The sequence below is a fragment of the Pararge aegeria genome, chromosome 8 (genome assembly GCF_905163445.1).
Source record: "Pararge aegeria chromosome 8, ilParAegt1.1, whole genome shotgun sequence".
Classification (NCBI taxonomy): domain Eukaryota; kingdom Metazoa; phylum Arthropoda; class Insecta; order Lepidoptera; family Nymphalidae; genus Pararge; species Pararge aegeria.
This window is the reverse complement of record NC_053187.1, coordinates 9,650,085-9,668,724: the sequence shown is the minus strand read 5'-3', so window position 1 is coordinate 9,668,724 and position 18,640 is coordinate 9,650,085. Positions and strand designations below refer to the sequence as shown.

The 18,640-nt window shown below is 34.1% G+C and overlaps 1 protein-coding gene across 1 annotated transcript; it reads left to right on the top strand.

The window, feature by feature from the left end:
- Nucleotides 1–1,851: 1,851 nt before the first annotated feature.
- Nucleotides 1,852–17,265, top strand: LOC120625775 (carboxypeptidase N subunit 2-like). The gene is made up of 8 exons (XM_039892975.1): nucleotides 1,852–1,907; nucleotides 3,992–4,156; nucleotides 11,086–11,236; nucleotides 11,940–12,083; nucleotides 12,991–13,447; nucleotides 14,593–14,852; nucleotides 16,609–16,734; nucleotides 17,003–17,265. Exons 1-8 carry the CDS (start codon nucleotides 1,859–1,861, stop codon nucleotides 17,250–17,252), a joined length of 1,602 nt encoding a protein of 533 aa, XP_039748909.1. The 5' UTR covers nucleotides 1,852–1,858; the 3' UTR covers nucleotides 17,253–17,265.
- The last annotated feature ends 1,375 nt before the right edge of the window (nucleotides 17,266–18,640 follow it).

Genomic DNA, 18,640 nt, shown 5'->3' with positions numbered 1-18,640 from the left:
TAATTTTATTTTCTATGAGTCCAGAACGGAATATTAGGTTGTTAGATCAATCGTACTTAAAGTACGTATAACAGGACGAAAAAGATGGTTGTAAGAATTTATTCTAGCCAAAAATCTCACTTGCGCTTTGGAAAAAAATGTAATGCATTGGCTCTTTTAAACTCTCATAGGTATCTGTGCTTTTTGAACGTAATGCAATCCATGTTCACTCAAATAGAGGTCTGACGGAGACTTCCTAAAAAAAACTACATTCAAGTAAGTAGGTAGGTACGACAAGAACTCTTAGAGGATTGACCAACCATTTCGGAGTGGGCACCTATAAGAAACTAAATATAATTTATATCCACAGTGCAACACCGAAAAAAAACCCAGGCATTTTAGTGGTAAGGTTTGCATTTTATCTAAGTTATAATAGCCAAATGTCAACTGCTCATGACCTTTTACAACATATTGCTCTTCCCGATGCCGGGTGTTATGCTTGAGGAATTCTCCTGCCACTTCACCATCAGCTTCTTTTTTGAAACGAGTATAATTATTTGCAGTATATCTAGGTCAATCATATCTAGTCAATCTATTTCATAAAGGAAGCGTAACCCGTGTAATACTTATTATTGTATTGTTCTGGTGGCCATTCGTGGTCTTCATTATCAGTTTCACTTGTCCAAGTGGTGCTTTTTCAAAAATACTGCCTGCTTCTATACAATATTTTAAAAAATACTCACATCGCTATAGGTGTGCCTATAATATTTGAAGAGTTTTTCCCCTTTTTCAATAGATTTTCACCAAATTAAAATGGGACCACCTCTGAGGTATGACATACCAAACATAAAAAGAATCATCAAAATCAGTCTATAATTGATTGTATAATCGTATAACAAATATGCCAACAAAATAACATACAGTCGAATTGAGAACCTCCTTTTTTAAGTCGGTTGAAAAGACCTCATTTCGTAGAAAATTACAAGTACTTTAACTAAAATATATAGTATAACTTTATTTTACCTACAGTATCTAACTAATACTAGCCGTTTTTACAGCAGAATAGTATAAACCCTTTAGGCGTTTGATATTTGTTTCAACTTTATCTTCTTCAGTCTATTATTATCTCACTGTTGAGCACTGGCTTCCTCTCTCATAGGAGAGAAAGAGACTCACATTCACAACACGGCCTAACGAGCTAGCACGGTCAAGCTCTAGCGAGCTTTGCAGCACCGTGGTGAATGTAAGTAACTATTAAATGTTAGTGATAACATCCGGGACTGACAATTTGACATGCTCTCCGGGGCACGATATAGGACGGCGCTTATTCTGTAACTTCCCGAGGAAAATGCTTCAACACTGAGACAGACAAACAGGGATCGTATTGAGTATATTCTTACCATCAACTCTAGCAATAAATCTGCTCTGAAAGATTCATATTCTAAATTGTTCAGAGCAAGAATTATTATCGTCTATTTATATCGTTTATTTTCGTAAGATTTATACATCTCAATAGTAGCCTAATTTAATGTTTTGTTTTATTTTTTTAATATAAGAATAATTTATTCTGTTTAACAATTGTTTTATCTTTTTATTTCAAAAGTGTGGCACCGTAATAATTTAAAAAAACAAATGCTTGAAATACCTAGAAAGCTAATACAGTTTATTTCCATACTCAGATATTCTTAATATCTTAGTACATGTAGAACAAAACTTAAGCCGATTATTAGTAGCGATATTACACTAAATACTTATGAGGATTACGATGTCAGAATTAGTACATAGTGCGGTGTTGCATAACACTTGCGTTAGTGAAACAAAAGCATTTGTGCTCTAGGATTTAGTACCATTGTTTTCAGGTGATCAGTGGAACGTAACTATGCATACTGTATATATATTTATCACTCTACAAATCCTCGTGTTAAAAGGTAAAAATCATAACAATATTTTCAAAACATACAATTTGGAAGCGGCTCACGCATAACACGGCTAATATAGGCGGGAGAAAAAAAAAATTATCCCGCGACTATATCCACTGACAAGGGATTAAATTTGTCCATCTGCCAAAGCATGTCATGGTATATAATTTGGATATTATTTCAACCCGTTCGCCCATGCTCGGAATGTGGATAAAAGTAGGGGGAAAAGAAACATTTTATACTTTGCAGAAAATATCTCCTGTCCATGCTAGCCGCGCTGAAAGAAAAGTAAACCAAACGTAGAAACATATAAAAAAAAAATATTCGTTTCGAAAACACTGAATGGTATAATTATTTGTAAATACTTATTGCTGGTATTTGTTTTAATAATTATTGTTTAAAAAAATATATAACCTGCTATTGAAACTCCTTGTATCTGATTTATTACATTCAAATCTTCAGAGAAAAGGGGATGAAAAGTGTTTGTAATTTTATACAATGACTTAAGAAAAACCGGTTTGGTTATGTCTGAGTTAAAACTTCGTGTTTTTCTTGCCTCTAAGGGTTCTTTCCATTATTATATAGGTATGGGATTGTAACATTTATTATTGTCCCCTTACGTCATTTTGAAGTTCGTTCTAAGGACGAAACATTTTTTTTTATATAATACAGTTTTGCGAAATATTGTTATTGTAATATTACCTAATGCTGAAAATAGCTTAATACACTCATACATCATATTACAGACAATTACGAAGACTAAGACTCCGATTAGAGTTTAATCGGATAAAGCCTGACTGAATTCTAAACCAAGTACATTTAAATGAACTATTCAACTGAGTCAAGTACCTACTCGTATGTCGATTAAACCTCTGCCTGGCCTCTCTGCCTTCTTATTCTGATTTTTATTTTGCTTTTGCGGTGAAGATTTAGCCAATGGTTCTCAATACCTGTCATTACCAGTAACGTCAAAAAGGACGAGTAGCTCAACTGAGAAGTACCGGACAGCCTTAAGTCTTCTATTCAAAATATACCTTTTATTGGGATATTACAGAATATCTGCGTCAACTTTTGATTTTCCGGTTCCATTGACAGTCCATTTCTAATACAATTACTTTGATGATGTCACACCGTGGCTCTACGAAATCTGTACCGATATCACTGTCTTTTATTTATAAGGGTTATATTTGGACCCCCTTTTAAATTTGATAAATTTTCAACGGGGCATGCTACCGCCTGCCGGAATGCTTAATTGACGTTGTGGCGTTAAGATTAAAATCGCTAAGACCAGACCTGAGCCATTTATGAACTTAATTATTCTTATATTGATCCCCTCAGTATAAAACCCGGGATTTCGTAGGTCAAAGTGCACACCGTTGTGTCAGATACAGCTTTTAAAAGAAATGTTTCTCAATGTAATGGTGGATATTTAAAAATATTTAACGTCGTTAGAAATTCAACTCTCCACTTTTTGTGGACACATCTCTTATTTACATAGAATAATACGAAGTCGCTTTCCGCGTCTTAAATCCTGCTAAACCACGCTAAACGCTCAAACGTTAAATCTAACCAAAGTTAGTAACTTCACTCTTTCGAAGTGCGAAGCCACGATGGTTCGCTAGTCAATTATAAAACACAGATGGAAATACTGAACCGCAAAAGTTTTAGCAGTAGTTTAAAGATGTGACAAAAATAATGCAACCGAGAAATTTAACAATCAAATCAGTGTACTTAGTTATATTTCATGGTTGTGTTATTTATCATTAAACTTTTAACTACACGTAAAACTCTATTTTGTGACGTAATTATTTTGGCAAATCTCTGTATCTTCTTCTGTATTTTTCTTTGAGGGCAGATGTCACACGACTTAACTCTTAATTTCTGTATAGAGTTCTGCAAATTGGTTAGTCACAAATTGTGAAGAGTAGATTACGTTTACAACAAATCCAATATATTTGTCTCAATAATATTGAATATTGATTTGTCACTAATAAATACCATTTTCATCTTGATTAAGAAAAAACAAAACTTTGTCTCTTTCTTCAGTGACCTTAGAATTTGCTGTATTAATATTGTATGAACCTTTTTTCAAGGTTTCGGAACTGCATTGGCACAATCACCATGCAACCTCTCTCCATGCGATGTTCTTGACATTTTCACTAAGGGTCAAAAACCAGGCCAACCTGTCAATACGGGCTGTGCTACAGATCTTCACTGGCGGAAGCTAGACCGACGACTGCAGGCCATTGAACAATCGGGTAAATAATCATCATCATCATCATTATTATCCATCCACTACCGACTGACCCATTTGTAAGAGTCTCCTCTTAGAGTGAGAAGGATTTAAGGTCTACTACTCTGGTCTTAGAACGAATTTTCACGCCCTTGAGAACTTATCGAAGACTCCTAGAAATGCAGGCATCTTTTCTCACAATGTTATCATTCATCTTTTAAGTTAATGGTATTTAATTACTAAAAAAAAGTGTTAAAGCCGAGGGACCTCCAGATCATTTTATGCCTTGCTTTAAGGTTACTTTACGAATTAATTTTCAAATCGAAGTCCCAACCAAATGTAATTTGATGTAAAAAAAAAAGAAATGTAAAATTACGTAAAGTGATATGAACGTGCCTTTTCCCCACGAAGATTTTAACTAATCCATTATGAGCATGTCGATGAATTTAATTTCTTTATTAAATTATCCCAGTATGTGTATATATCCAACAATAACAAGAGATAATCAAATTATGTTATTATGTAAGCAAAGAACAACGTTTACAGATTAGGCGTTTACCCTAAATTTTAATGATTAATATAATATTTTATATATAAGTTTATGAAATAGTAGGCTCGGGGCGCTTTATACTTTTGCATACAAACATAAATGCAAACATTTGTGCCGATTTCGTTAAATAACAATCACATAGCTAAAGTAAATTTTTAGGTCGAAAAATACTGCTGTCCTTTTCACACCGCATCCTACTAAAGAGGGTACCTATATCAAAAATAAAAGTAGAAGTAAAGGTTTACTTTTACTTTTACTTTACTTTTTTAGGTACCTCCTATTTTTAACGGTCAATTTATTTTAACTCTGATAATATATATGTTTCTTCTATAATAAATAATAATAATAAAATCTTTTATTTGGGAAAAAAAACAACACAGAGCAATTAACATATAAAGTACACGTTACACAAAAACTTATCATTGACAACCTAAACTATATAAAAAAAGAAAGGATCTAGGTAACAAAATAAACTTAAATAAGCTAAAAACAAACAAATATAATTGTTGGCAGTGACATATCTGTGGTGTTGTTTCTCCCAAACAGAGTATCGCCTCAGCGTTATGCTGTAGCAGTGGTTTTGTGATCACTGCTACAGCGCTGATTTTCAGATGACCTCTCTCTCCATCCCGTACCGGCCAAGAACTGCTATTTTGGTGGCAAGTGCACTCTGTGTCTACTAAATAATATGGTTAACTAATGCTTCAAGACATCACACTTCCCAATTGCTCTTGTCGTCTCCTTTTGGCACATCCAGCAATATATTTTTAAGTTTGGACTTAAAGGAAAATACTGTAATAGTAGTAGTAGAGCTTTTTGTGACCGAGTTCATCCGACGGAATAGTAAAGCCATGCTTATTTCTGCCGAAAAGCAGCACCGTTGTGTTCCAGGGTGTCTAAAGAGCGTGGTTGCCGGTGTTATTGCAGGCCAACGAGGCTCAACACTTTTGCTTCAGGTTGATGAACACAGGGGGACCATTAGCTTGCTCCGTCAATAGTGACTATTGAAAAGCAAAAATAGAATTATTGTCACCATTATTAAACCTTTGTGTTACGTCTTGGTCTGCTATAAGTTACCTATAATAACCCGCTAAGAACCATAAAAACAATAAACAAAGTATAATAAAAAGTAGGACATATTAATTTTAAGTCTAAGATAAATAGGTTTACAAAAGCTTAGTATAATAATAATAATATTATAAAATTAAAATAAATTAAAATTGCATTAAAAGAAATATACTTGAAGAAGAAGAAGAAGAAACATACTAGATGTGCAGTGGCGCGCACTCCATATATGCACAAAAGCACTGCATACCCTAACATCGATATTATAACTCTAATAGGAGGAGAATTTGTACCGTTTTATGCAATTTTCCAGGTGTATGCATACCCTGGTAAGAAACCCAGTGCACGCCACTGTAGATGTGTATATTTGATTTGCGCGTGCGTGTGCGTGTGACAGGATATTGGACTTATAACTTAGTGCATTGAAATTTATTTTTCTTATAACTTATGCATCTTATAACTTTTTATTTCATACACGCCTCACCAAATTCTGCATACCTATTTGCTAACTTATTGTACATGCTAGTGCTAAGTTGAGCAATAGTGCTTACCTTAGCACTAACAGATTTATATGGATGTCGCGGATTAAAACATAGCGTACATTGCATAGCAATCGAAGACTTCCGAAACAAACTCCTGCGTGTATCTAATCTTCTTACTAAGTTAATCTACTTTAGAATTACTTTAATGCAGACTGGTACAATATTTAATGTTCTTTTATGTGCAAATATATAAGAATTTGTAGAATCGCTTTAAAATAAAAGTAAAGTTAAAGGTATTATTAGTGTTATCATTTATAACCTACGAAAGATACTATATGAATACAAGTCGCATCAAATATTATTCTTTAGTAAAGTGTTGTTTATATACTTATTCAAGAGTCTAGATTTAATAAAGAATCTTCAATAAGAATATATAAACAACTCGTCTAGCCTAGCCTAGAGACGTGTCTAAGTTCGTTTATGATTAGTTTAGACATGTTTACATCACATGTTTACCCAAAAACTGTCAAAAAATTCGGAGAAGCGGACTTGTACACTCTAGCTCTTACAGGTTCCGTTTGAACTTCCACCACGTTACATTAGGTTTTTAATCCTATAGAAATTATTTGTTTAACGGAACAAAATGCCTCATTATGTTTTTCTGACCTTTTAAGTGCCACACTTTATTTTCTATTATAAGTGATTATGTAAAAATAATTAACATCCAAATATTTTTACAAATATCGTGTCATAAAGGTCATAAATGATTTTCCAAGTACGGATTCTAGCATAGTCAGATTTGTAAATTATATACGTACGGTTATTGTACGGATATTATCTCATTAATTTGGCAATTTTCCTAATAATTTCAACATCAATTGGCAGCTATCATTATCACATTTTTAATGGATCTGATACTTATTATAATAGGTCCTGATATTGTGGTTATATATTTTTTGGTTGCTAGGTAACTTTCGTGCTAATTATTTTGTACACAATATGCCTAAACTAAATTTTCAGGTCTAAAAGAAGGACTACCTCTTTTTTTCTACAAGGATAGCCGTAATTTTAAACTTGTGTAGGTATAACATAATCTGCAGCTTTATCATTCCATAGCTTTAAAAACTCTTTACTTCTGTGAAGCGACAACCCAGTGAGACAGTGCTGCTTTTATTTTTTTTAAATAGCAATTGTCATTAACTTCAATTTAGCTACGCGCGGAGTATAGTTAACTTGACTGAAATGCGTTAATCAATGAAATTTTTTAGATCTGTGTATAATAAATTCACCAAAATATTTGATTTAATCTTATATATCTTTAAACTATATAGCTATATACTTTCCGCGATTTAGCCCACGATTGTTTCGGTTTTTTCAAAATCCTTCGGGTTCCAATATTTTTATCAGGGCTTAAAAAATATCCTATGTTTGTTTGTACGTCGTAAGCAACTCTAACCAACATTTCGCCACTGTCGGGATAGGTGTAGGTGTAATTGACAGGTGTACTATTCACACTAGAGATTTATGGACAACAGATCGGCATTATTCAATCAAAATTACTTGCAGTAAAGTTATACTGAAGTACCTACTGTTCTCATAATTCGGTTTACATCAATTATTGTGAACACCATGGTAAATCATGCATTAGCGGATAATTATGATATCCTTAATACTGAAGCTATTTCCAAGAAAGTTGATACTAGATATGAGATATCATTATCATGAAACGTTTTGTTTGAGACTGTAATTATCCATGCTTATATAATAAATGCGAAACTGTGTCTGTTTGTTACCTATTTTGGGCTCGACAACAGCACAGGATTTTGAGAAATATTCCGAGTTACCTTTTCTCGTCTTCAATGACAAATCCATACTAATATTATAAATGCGAAAGTGTTTTTTTTTTGTTTTTGTTTGTTTGTACTTTCTTTACGCACTAACTGAATAACCAATCGACTTGATTTTAGGCATAGAGTTAGTTGAAATGACCGAGGGTAAGTAGGCTTTTTATCCCAGGAGAACAAACGGTTCAAGCACGCCGGTACCAGCTATTATATGAAATTACTTAAGTAACACTTTTGTTTCTTACTAATGAATATATGGCGGCTATACTTCGAGATTTCGGGAAGTTGTTCAAGTCACCCAAGACAACGCATCTTCTACCTGGAAAACAAACGATTACCTATAATGGTATTCATAAAACAACCGTAATAAACGCGGACGCGCGCATATAGACCACTTGGAACCGACGTATGATAAATTTTATCTGTTAAAAATAAAAAAAAGCGGACAAAGTTGTAGGTAACAGCTGTTTATTTAAAAGCAAAGTAGCGTTCACAAAACGATAAGAAAATGATCCTATCATTCAATTTCAATTTCAATTTATTCAGCACAATACATAATGTTACATTTATCATACAATATTTAAAATAAATCATATTATATAATGTAACGTTTGTACACCCAGTTTGGGCGAAGCGATTTTTTCTTTAAATGAAATAATTCTTATGAAGTTTAAAAACATAAGAAAGACATCGTATAGAAGGTAAACCGATTTTATTAGGGATGCTTAAAATAAAAATATATACGGAATATTTTTTATATACGGAATTCTTGTATATGTACGAATTAATTTGCGTGGTAGTAATTAGACGTAATAATTGTTAAATTGATATATATTTTCCATCTATAGTGGAAGGAAAAAACATTTATATGTATATTACTTATTAGGTAGTGAAACAGTGGATTCTTCCTGACCACGCAGTTTCTCTGGACATTTCGCTCACGGTGGTCAATATCCATTTTCCAAATACGCGGAAAAATTATAGTGGTGCATTCTCGATTACCTCTCTCTCATAGTCGCATTTTACAAGCGTTGGTTTTGCGTACGAGCTGTGGAATGCGCTTCCAATACGAATACGACGATCCAAATCACTGGCGATGTTTAAAAAAGCAGTTAAATTCCATTATATTGTCGACGACTATTAATAGCATGTAAGTATATACTTATATACTTATTTATTGTATTTTAAAGTATTTAAATATGTAAGTGTTGTGATTATATAATATATTAGTTTATTTTTATATTTATTTATTAATTATATGATGTACTTTGATCTATTTGTGTAGACTAGCTTATGTATTAGTATGTAGTTATTCGCATGTATGTATTTTAAATATTATTACCACCAGCCGTCTATTCTCCTCTTCTTTTTTTCCTAATTTAAAGGTTGTCTGGCAGAGATCGCTATTAAGCGATAAGGTTGCCTCTTGTTTTCTACTTCTTTTTTTCTGTTTTTATTATATTTTGTATATGTCGATGTTGTGGTATACAAATAAAGAGTTTTATAATAATAATAGTCCGTTTGGGCGGCAGTTACGACAGGTCAGGTGCAGGACAGTTTAACGTAGTCTCCGAGGCACGAGAGTGAATTACCGCCAAATTAAAAACCCCGCACTTAAGATTGGATAACCTTTAGCATAAACTAATAATGCGATTTCGATACTTCCGTTAACGATAATATTCTTTGTAAGTGGCAGTAGCTGAGAATTATGGATACCAAATTAACTTTCATGCTTCCACAGACGGGACATCTATCTATTTACTGACTTATTTATTTATTTATTTAAGAGCACTAACAACATGCATATTACACGTTTTTTAAACATAGCACACACACGAACACATGGACTGATATGCACGTCAATGACAAGTGCACATAGCATTGACAAAGCGTCATATAAACTTAGACTTAGCTCAAAGTTGCTTACACAACGCTACTAATATGTAGTTCTTCTGTTAAGGTCACACAATATTAATGCAGTCATAGGAAACTCAAAGTATTTTGAATAAGGCAAAACGGGAGTAGGTCCTGGAAGCAGGCATTTGCGATTGGCAATGTTTATTTAATTGAAAGTTTCAAATAGTGGGTGATTGAACCTCCAAGGGCAAGAACAGATATATTGTTCGCCCACACCTCAATAAATATAATATCTGTACTTAATAACATAGATTTTTTATTTGGCACTTCCAATACCTTTGGAAAAACTTTATGTTGGATATCTTATTTATTTTAGGTAGGTGTAGACTATTAGACTACTAGACTATTTAGCAGTAGGTGCGACTCGGAATTTACGCAGGCGAAGCCGCAGGGCACATTTAGTATTAAATAAGTACACTCATACTTATCTCAAGCAAAGCTTAAATCTCTAGATGGCAATGTGGCACTTAAACAGAAGTGGCGCATGTTATTTCATAACAACATGCTTACGTTGTTGTCTCCTTTTCTTTGTAAATCGGTATTTAAAAAGACATTGTTATCAGAAATGTAATTCACGAAAGTTGGATAAATTGTGTAAGAACGTATAGAAGATGTTACCCAGCCATACGGTGGAATGCTTGTCTTATTTTTTATAAAAAATAATTTCGCGGTCACGCACTCAAAATCAGTTTTATTGTATTACGCGAAAGCGTCGAAAATAAATAGTGTAATTTTGAACGATAAACTTCAGCCTAAGCATACAGTAGTAGTTCGTGTATCTTACTATCTATCTGCATAATGCGACAGGAACACTTTTTATGGGTGAAACACATCGGTCTAATAAGTGCTCCAACATGGCAAATATTATTGAACAACGCCTTAAATGCCTAATAAAAAGCTAATAAAGCAAAGCTGACGTTAGTTCATGTAAGATATTTTTTTACGTTACGTACGTACGACTGACTAGCTTTTCAAATAACATCCTGAAATAAAAGTTTCTTAACTAATTCACTACTTTCGTAGCAAACTTGGAAGTCATAATGGCATCAAGTTAATTCCCCCGTAATAATGTTCTTTTTTATTTTGATTCCATTAGTTTGGACCATCAGCTTCGGACAATCCCGATGGCGTCAATGTTCGAAGGCCCCATGCAGATGTGATGCAACCCACCGCTCGCTGAAGTGTTGGCGAGCTGGCTTAACTTCTCTTTCTCCTGATTTAATTGTACCAGTTGATTTATACACCATGTAATATTTTTAAATACTTTTTTTGGTTTTTTATTGAATATGGAATGTCAATTTGGAGTGTATTTTTGTGAAAGGTCTACTGTCTGGTTCAGTCTTACTTTAATTTGGTAAAGATGATAAGAACCGAACTCCTCGCGGGACACCAGAAAATCACTTGAAGTATAAAAACAAACACTTATACCTACCTAATGTAAAACATGTGAAGTCCACTGCACGGCTAGCTTAGGCAGGAGATAATTTGTACGCCAATTATTTCCCCAGACAAGGAAAAAAATTCCCTTGTCTACCTGCCAAAGCACGGTAACTGGGGAAAGATAGTTTAACTCTGTTATATTTTACAGGCTTTTTTATTTGGATATTATTTCCTTGCGCCCATGCTCAGAGAGTGGATAAAACTTTACGAGACGATGAACATTTTTCACGTGGAGAAAATCTCTCCGGTCCATACTAGCCGTGCTAAACGACTGATGAAGATTGACGATGACTTAGGAATTGAACCTGGTTGATACGACAGTTTTTGTGTATAATCACTATAGATGCTAAACCGTCTTCTGCATTATTTTTACATGAATAAGGAAAGATTGACTTTGATACCCCGGCATTCCCTAATGCCAAATACGAGGCAACTATTGCTATTGTTTGTATGTGCTAAAAAAAATCTGCAAATTTTAATACTTAGTTTAATATTGTTCAAATTTTCCAGTGATCTCGGTACAAATAAACTTCGAACTTTGCACAAAACTACTTTCAAAGGAATGCGCTCACTAACGGAATTGGATATGTTTGACAATAACATGGAGTTTCTACCCTCTGGTATTTTTGATTCCCTCGTCAAGTTACGAATTCTGTAAGTATAATATGTACGATGTCATTATCTTTCTAATAACAAAAGAAAAACCCCTTTCCCTCCATATGATTAGAATAGATAGATAAATAAATGAATAAGCCATTTAATACCATTTACATCGCCTTACAAAAAAATACACATAAATTGAAATGATTGGAATTGAATGGGATTTTTATAATAATATAATTTAAAAAAAAAATTAAATATAGTACCATACCATAACTAGTTTCATGTGGGTACCCATTTTAGGGTAAATTCACAGAGGCAATATTATTTCCATATACGGCTTATACATGGAATCGCTACTTGGTTTCGATTTCTTGCTGTTATAGAGCGATCCCTTATTTTTATTTCCGAGTTTACAATAATTCCGTATTTAAAATTATTATCATTATAGCACTTAGGTATGTACCCAGAGATGCCCACACAAATCTATATGTTGATACACATACAATCAAGCACCCAATGGAGATATTTTGACGACCTCGCCTCAGTGCCAGTTGTGGCAGCTCAGACCGTTGTGGTTTAAAGTATGAGGTCCCGGGTTCTATCCCCGGCAGAGGAAATGTAGGAATTTATAATTTATGAATTTTCTTGGTTCTGGTCTGGTAGGAGGCTTCGGCCGTGGCTAGTATAAAATAATAAATAAATTACCACAGCAGGCAGAGCAGGACTTAAACAGTAAATAACACATTCGAGTTTTTTTAATAACGATATTTATTCGTTTAAAACACTGTAGGTATTGTAGCCTCAATACTTCGTGTTCTAGCTTAGAGGCGTACTATTTCTTTTTTTTAAATTGCTATTTCAGGCCATTCAAATTGTTTTTGAAATGAAACTTTCCTAACAAAACTGTGCAAAGGCAGTACGGTTAGATACGGTAAAAATGTATTTTTCATTTTTTCAGACGCTTGCAGAGGAATTATTTAGAGGAAATCAATAACGATGCTTTCCGGTATACAAAGAAGTTGTTTCATGTTGATTTATCTAACAATTTCTTGTACACACTTCCAGAGCGATTATTTGTGAACAATTCTCACTTAGAAACAATTGACATTTCTAATAACCAAATTGTTTACATACCATCCTTTACGTTCATTGGACTGGAGTCATTGTTGATTCTGGATTTATCAAAAAATAAAATCCAGCAAATAGAAAATGGAACCTTTTTGTTAAAGAGTCTCCAAATATTAAAACTATCAGATAACAAGATCAGTAATATCACAGAAAATGCATTCGAAAATCTCTCGTCTCTCGAGACATTGCTATTGGACAAAAACAATTTGTTGAATATACCTAGCAATTTATTCTGCAATCTTTATTGTTTGACCTTTTTGGATCTATCTAATAATAATATAATAAGCGTAAGTATTACTCTTTCTGTTATATAAGTATTAATATCAATCGCTGTGCAAAAATTTTCTTGTACCTACTTTAGTAAAAATGAAAAATACCGCTGCCTGCTGCGGAAATAACTTTTAAATTATCAACTATGCAACGCCTGCTACGTGATGTCTAGAGGTAGGTAAAATTTAGATTTAGAAGTTTTTGAACTACGTGAATAATTCGAAGGCTAGCGAAGCTCAGTAGAATACAACGCTTTATTAATCCATCATCTTTACACGATTGCATTTAAATATTTTTACAAAAAATTGCATAACTTTTGATATTACTAATAATTTCTCTATTAGGATTTTCGACCGTTGCGCGTTAAAAGTAAACCGGTCATAAATTAAACAATGTTAGTTTTAAGTGGCGTTGATTTCATGATTGAATATTTTTTATTTTATTTATTTTACTATTGTCCTATTTGTTGTAACAATTTGTTACGTTGCGACAAAAGTAAAATAATAACCACAGATTGCATTGCACAGATTAAAATATAGTAAAATTCCAATTTGCAATCTTTCTATATATTCTCACCGTTTAATCCTCAACACGACTTTCGCGAATATTTCAAATTGGATCAGTCGTTCCTGAGTTTTAGTGAGACTAAAGAGTAGATTCATTTGTAACTTAAAGAATTACGGATTTTCATATTACATTGCACTCCCTATCGAATATATTTAGGAGTGAAAATTTGAAAAGTAACATAGCCCATACCTTCCGCTATCGTCGGCTATCGAATACAAAAAAGATTATTCAAATCTACTTCCGGAGACCAGTGTGTGAAACAAACAAAAAAACTAACCATTCAGCTATGTTATACGTTTAAGATAGATATACGTAATAGATAGGCTATATTAAAAGAAAACAACAGTATCAGTGACGCCGCTGTTTTACTCTTATACTGTTACATGACTTCCGTAAAAGCGTTGGCGGCTAAAATGGAAGTGCCTATTGGCGAACGCCAGCAAAGCCAGCGTTGAAGTCTGTCGCCATTGCGTAGCAGCGCTTGCTAACTCATAAATGTTGTATCAGACGTCACCTACAGTTGGCGGCAACAGCCGTTACCTCACGGAGAAAATTAATAACCTTTTAAAATTGCTTTAATGTTAAATTTGTGTAGTTGACAGGTCTCGAATTCCAAAACTTGAAGCAACTCCGAAACTTGAATTTAAAAGGCAACCATATATCAGATATTCCGGACGACATATTCGCCAACTGCTCAAGTTTAGAGAAACTGGATTTATCTAAAAACAAATTACGCTTCTTGAATATCTCAGCATTTCATGGCTTGCAAAATCTTACATCTCTAATACTATCTGACAATCAGATATACGAGGTGCATTTGAAAACGTTTTCGACTTTGAAGAATCTCACAACATTGTAAGTAACATTTTTTTCGTTACTGAATTAATAATAATAATATCGTTTACTTCTTTCATCAAAATTGCACATATAATGAGTTGACGAACTGGCTATCCTAGCTAGATTTTATCTGTGTTAAGGATAACCACCCCTTGCCCCGGGAACCTACATAGACAGATTGAAATTATTAAGCCGGATTCATGTTAAACTAAAACACTGGGTCACTCGGAAGATCGATCCCAGGCATCTTCTTGTTCTTCTTCTTAACAGACATGTATTTTAGATTATGAAATAAATTTGATGTGCATTGATTTTTATCAAGTCGATGCCCAACCACTCTAGTGTAACGCCCCTGTAGCAGGTTGTAATTACCAGAGTGCTTCGTGCAAAATGAAGATGAAGATTTGTAGATGGCGCTGTTTCGATTCCATACAAATCATAGTTTACTTTCACGAGATCGAATAGGTAGACGTAGGTAGAAAATCTCATAATAGGTACTCTACTCTATCCGTTCGTAATATCATTTTATTTATTGTATCAATATAATAACTGGAACGCCGGATGTGTCGTATCGACTGAAATAGTCTACAAATAGAACTTTTCTTTTAATTCCCTAAAGCTCTATTCCCTAAAGGTCGAGCCTTCATTTCTCGACGTTGTTATTTACAGTGATAATTGCGTGAGATTATGTAATTGTCTTTCCCGATGCATCAGGAAATGTAACTATCAAATGCATAGGTTCTAGGCAAACGTAGCTACGTTATGTAGCTACGTTTGCCTAGAACTGCGTTATGTTAGCTTTCATAAAATAGTATATTTTATGATCAGTGCCAATTTTACATAATATAAGGTTATAGCAAAAAATCTTGTTTGTAGTCCGTTCCGTAGCTATAAATAAATAAATCCGTAAATTACTTATTCACTATAACAATTTATGAGATGAACAGTTAATTTTAAACAAATCTTCCTTTCATCTTAGACCAGGGCGCAGAAAGCCTCGATATTTTATGTAAAACATAATTTGTATAAACGTATGAAAATGGTGGACAAAAAATGGCCTATAAATAGCCTGGACATACGCTGCAGAATAGAGAAACACGCAACGCCTTTCCAAAACTGCTGAAAAAAGTACTTCGTTACCGAAACCTAAGCTTCTTCTTCGAACACGCATAGCACAGTGCTTTGTGTATATTGTGTGCTATATGGCGTGGAAGCATGGACGCTGTCAGAGATCATGTCCAAGAAACTCGAAGCGTTTGAGATGTGGATGTAAAGACGTTGGCTGAGAATATCTTGGACAGATCGTTTATAGCATAGCACTGTGCTGCAGATAAGCAGGTTCCAGAGATACTCTAAAAAATTAAGAAAATTAGAATATTTTGAACACGTAATGCGGAACACCAAAAAGTATGAACTTCTTCAACTTATCATACAAGGCAAAGTGACAGGCAGGCCGTGGATATGAACAAATAGCATGGTTCAAAAACCGACATTGGCTTGGCAAGAGCACCAAATCAATCAGAACTATCTCAAGGCTTATATCCTAGTAACTATAATAAACAATCTTTATTTTAAAATATATAGAAATTTAAATTCTTTGATCGAATAGTTTTTCCTACTTTCAAATGTCTCGCTCTGACATTTGAAAGGTGATGTTGTTTGAAAAGTATTCCAACGTTATACCACGTTTATTTGTAAGACACAAAGTCTAGTGTATAAACAATATGTTCAAGCAATGCCACCACGTTAGCATTAACAATTCTTTGTTTTATAGATATCTGGATAATAACATGTTCCCTTCGTTGCCATCTCGAACCCTCGACTACCTGCCAAAACTTGCCAATGTCAAACTATCTAACAATCCCTGGCACTGCGACTGCCATGCACTCTACGTGTCTGCGTAAGTCTTTTTAAGCCTGGGCTTATCTACCACACTTAACACACCAGTTATGTGCGTTTTATTATTTAAATATCACTTGATTAAGGTTAAATTAAAACATCGTGAGGAAACTGGCATGCCTGAGATTTCTCTATAGTGTGTAAAATCTACCAAACATGACCAGCGTGATGGACTTTTACCTAATCCCATCTTATTCTGAGAACATTACTAATCCCATTACAGAGCACTCTGTAATTGATGATGATAAAACAAAATTTACTAATTTCAGGTGGGTCCGTTTAAATGAAATGAAAATATGGGACTATTCTCCTACATGCGTATCGCCATGGTACCTTGAAGGTCATTTTCTTAAGAAACTCAAATTTCCCGAGCTGTGCTCTGGTCAATGGGCCAGTATGGTGAACCTCTCTCCTAGGCTTCCAATGCAACAATTATTGTCACTTAATGTTAGCGTAAACCGAAAACCGCAGGAGAGCATGGAGCAAATCGACGTTGACATGGACGATTGGAAAAAATAAAGAATTTTTGAACTACAGTGTTTTATTTTGTCATTACCATTTTATTAATTGAAGCATCTGAATCAATAGAAGCAATCCAAAAGGAAAATTATATATATATCAGTTCAGCAGTTGAAAATTTATTATTATCTATTGTTGCAATCTATTATGAAACAAAAACTCAATTAGGTAGTTTTAATAAGAGCAACTGAATACCTACTCCAGCAGTATATGTACCAGTTCGTTTTATTAGCTACTTCTATTTTATTGAGTTATCGTAGTAACTAGCTACTGCTCGTGATTTCAGCATCGTGTATCGGTTTTAGGAACGCGAAGTTGTTGCTGAAATCCTTCTTTGAAATACAAGCTATCTTTCTGACAGAGTTCGTTAGTTGAGTGTTGGTAAAAATCAATAAATAAACGCAATAACACTTCATATTGAATTGCTATATAACTAATTTATGCATTTTCGTAGGGCGCGTTAAAACCACAAAAAAAGTTGTGGCCCGAGAATTCCCTTGCATTAAGGTTTAAGGGTATGTTTAGAGGCTATTGGCTGGGAAGCTCGCTCGCTTACAGCTTTTAATCTTCCACCCCAACGTAGTAAATTAAAAACCAATATCGAATATATCGTCATCATTATCATATCATGACGACGACGATATGCGCATTGCATTGGCGCATTGGCCGATTGGCGCAGTTTGCAGCGACCCTGCTTTCTGAGTCCAAGGCCGTGGGTTCGATTCCCACAACTGGAAAATGTTTGTGTGATGAGCATGAATGTTTTTCAGTGTCTGGGTGTTTATATGTATATTATAAGTATTTATGTATATTATTAATAAAAAATATTCATCAGTCATCTTAGTACCCATAACACAAGCTACGCTTAAATTGGGGCTAGATGGCGATGTGTGTATTGTCGTAGTATATTTATTTATTTATTTATATCAATCCATTAACGGCCCACTAAAGGGCACAGTTCTCCTTCTGCAATGGGAAGGGTTTCGGCCGTAGTCCACCACCAAGTGGCCAGGTCGGTGGAATATCGAAATGTTAATTCCAAAACTATTAGAAATCGCATTTGTTTTGCAGGTTGACATACCATTTGAATTTACTTTTATTCCTGATGATACGAGTGCACTAATTAGCATGAAATCTCCGTGCACCCAATAGTTTATGTCCACAAACTTTTATATTCTATCCCGACATACAACATCCACGTTATTACTTCGATAACTCGGTTCCTATGGGTCATACTTCGTAAATAAGCCTATTTATTATGTTTTTTAAGAATTGAGCAATTAAATGCTAAATAGATTTTCTTACAGAGATTAGCGCGTATTAAACAGAAAAACGCTCCTTAGCTCCTTAATTCGTTTATTTATAGAAAGATAAACGTGAATAAATGT

Bases quoted from the DNA above. Each gene is read 5' to 3' on its own strand.
- LOC120625775 (XM_039892975.1), top strand. From the start codon at position 1,859: ATGCATACTGTATATATATTTATCACTCTACAAATCCTCGTGTTAAAA. The intron at 1,908-3,991 runs GTAAAAATCATA...CCTTTTTTCAAG, and splicing joins ACAAATCCTCGTGTTAAAAG to GTTTCGGAACTGCATTGGCA. The intron at 13,448-14,592 runs GTAAGTATTACT...AAATTTGTGTAG, and splicing joins CTAATAATAATATAATAAGC to TTGACAGGTCTCGAATTCCA.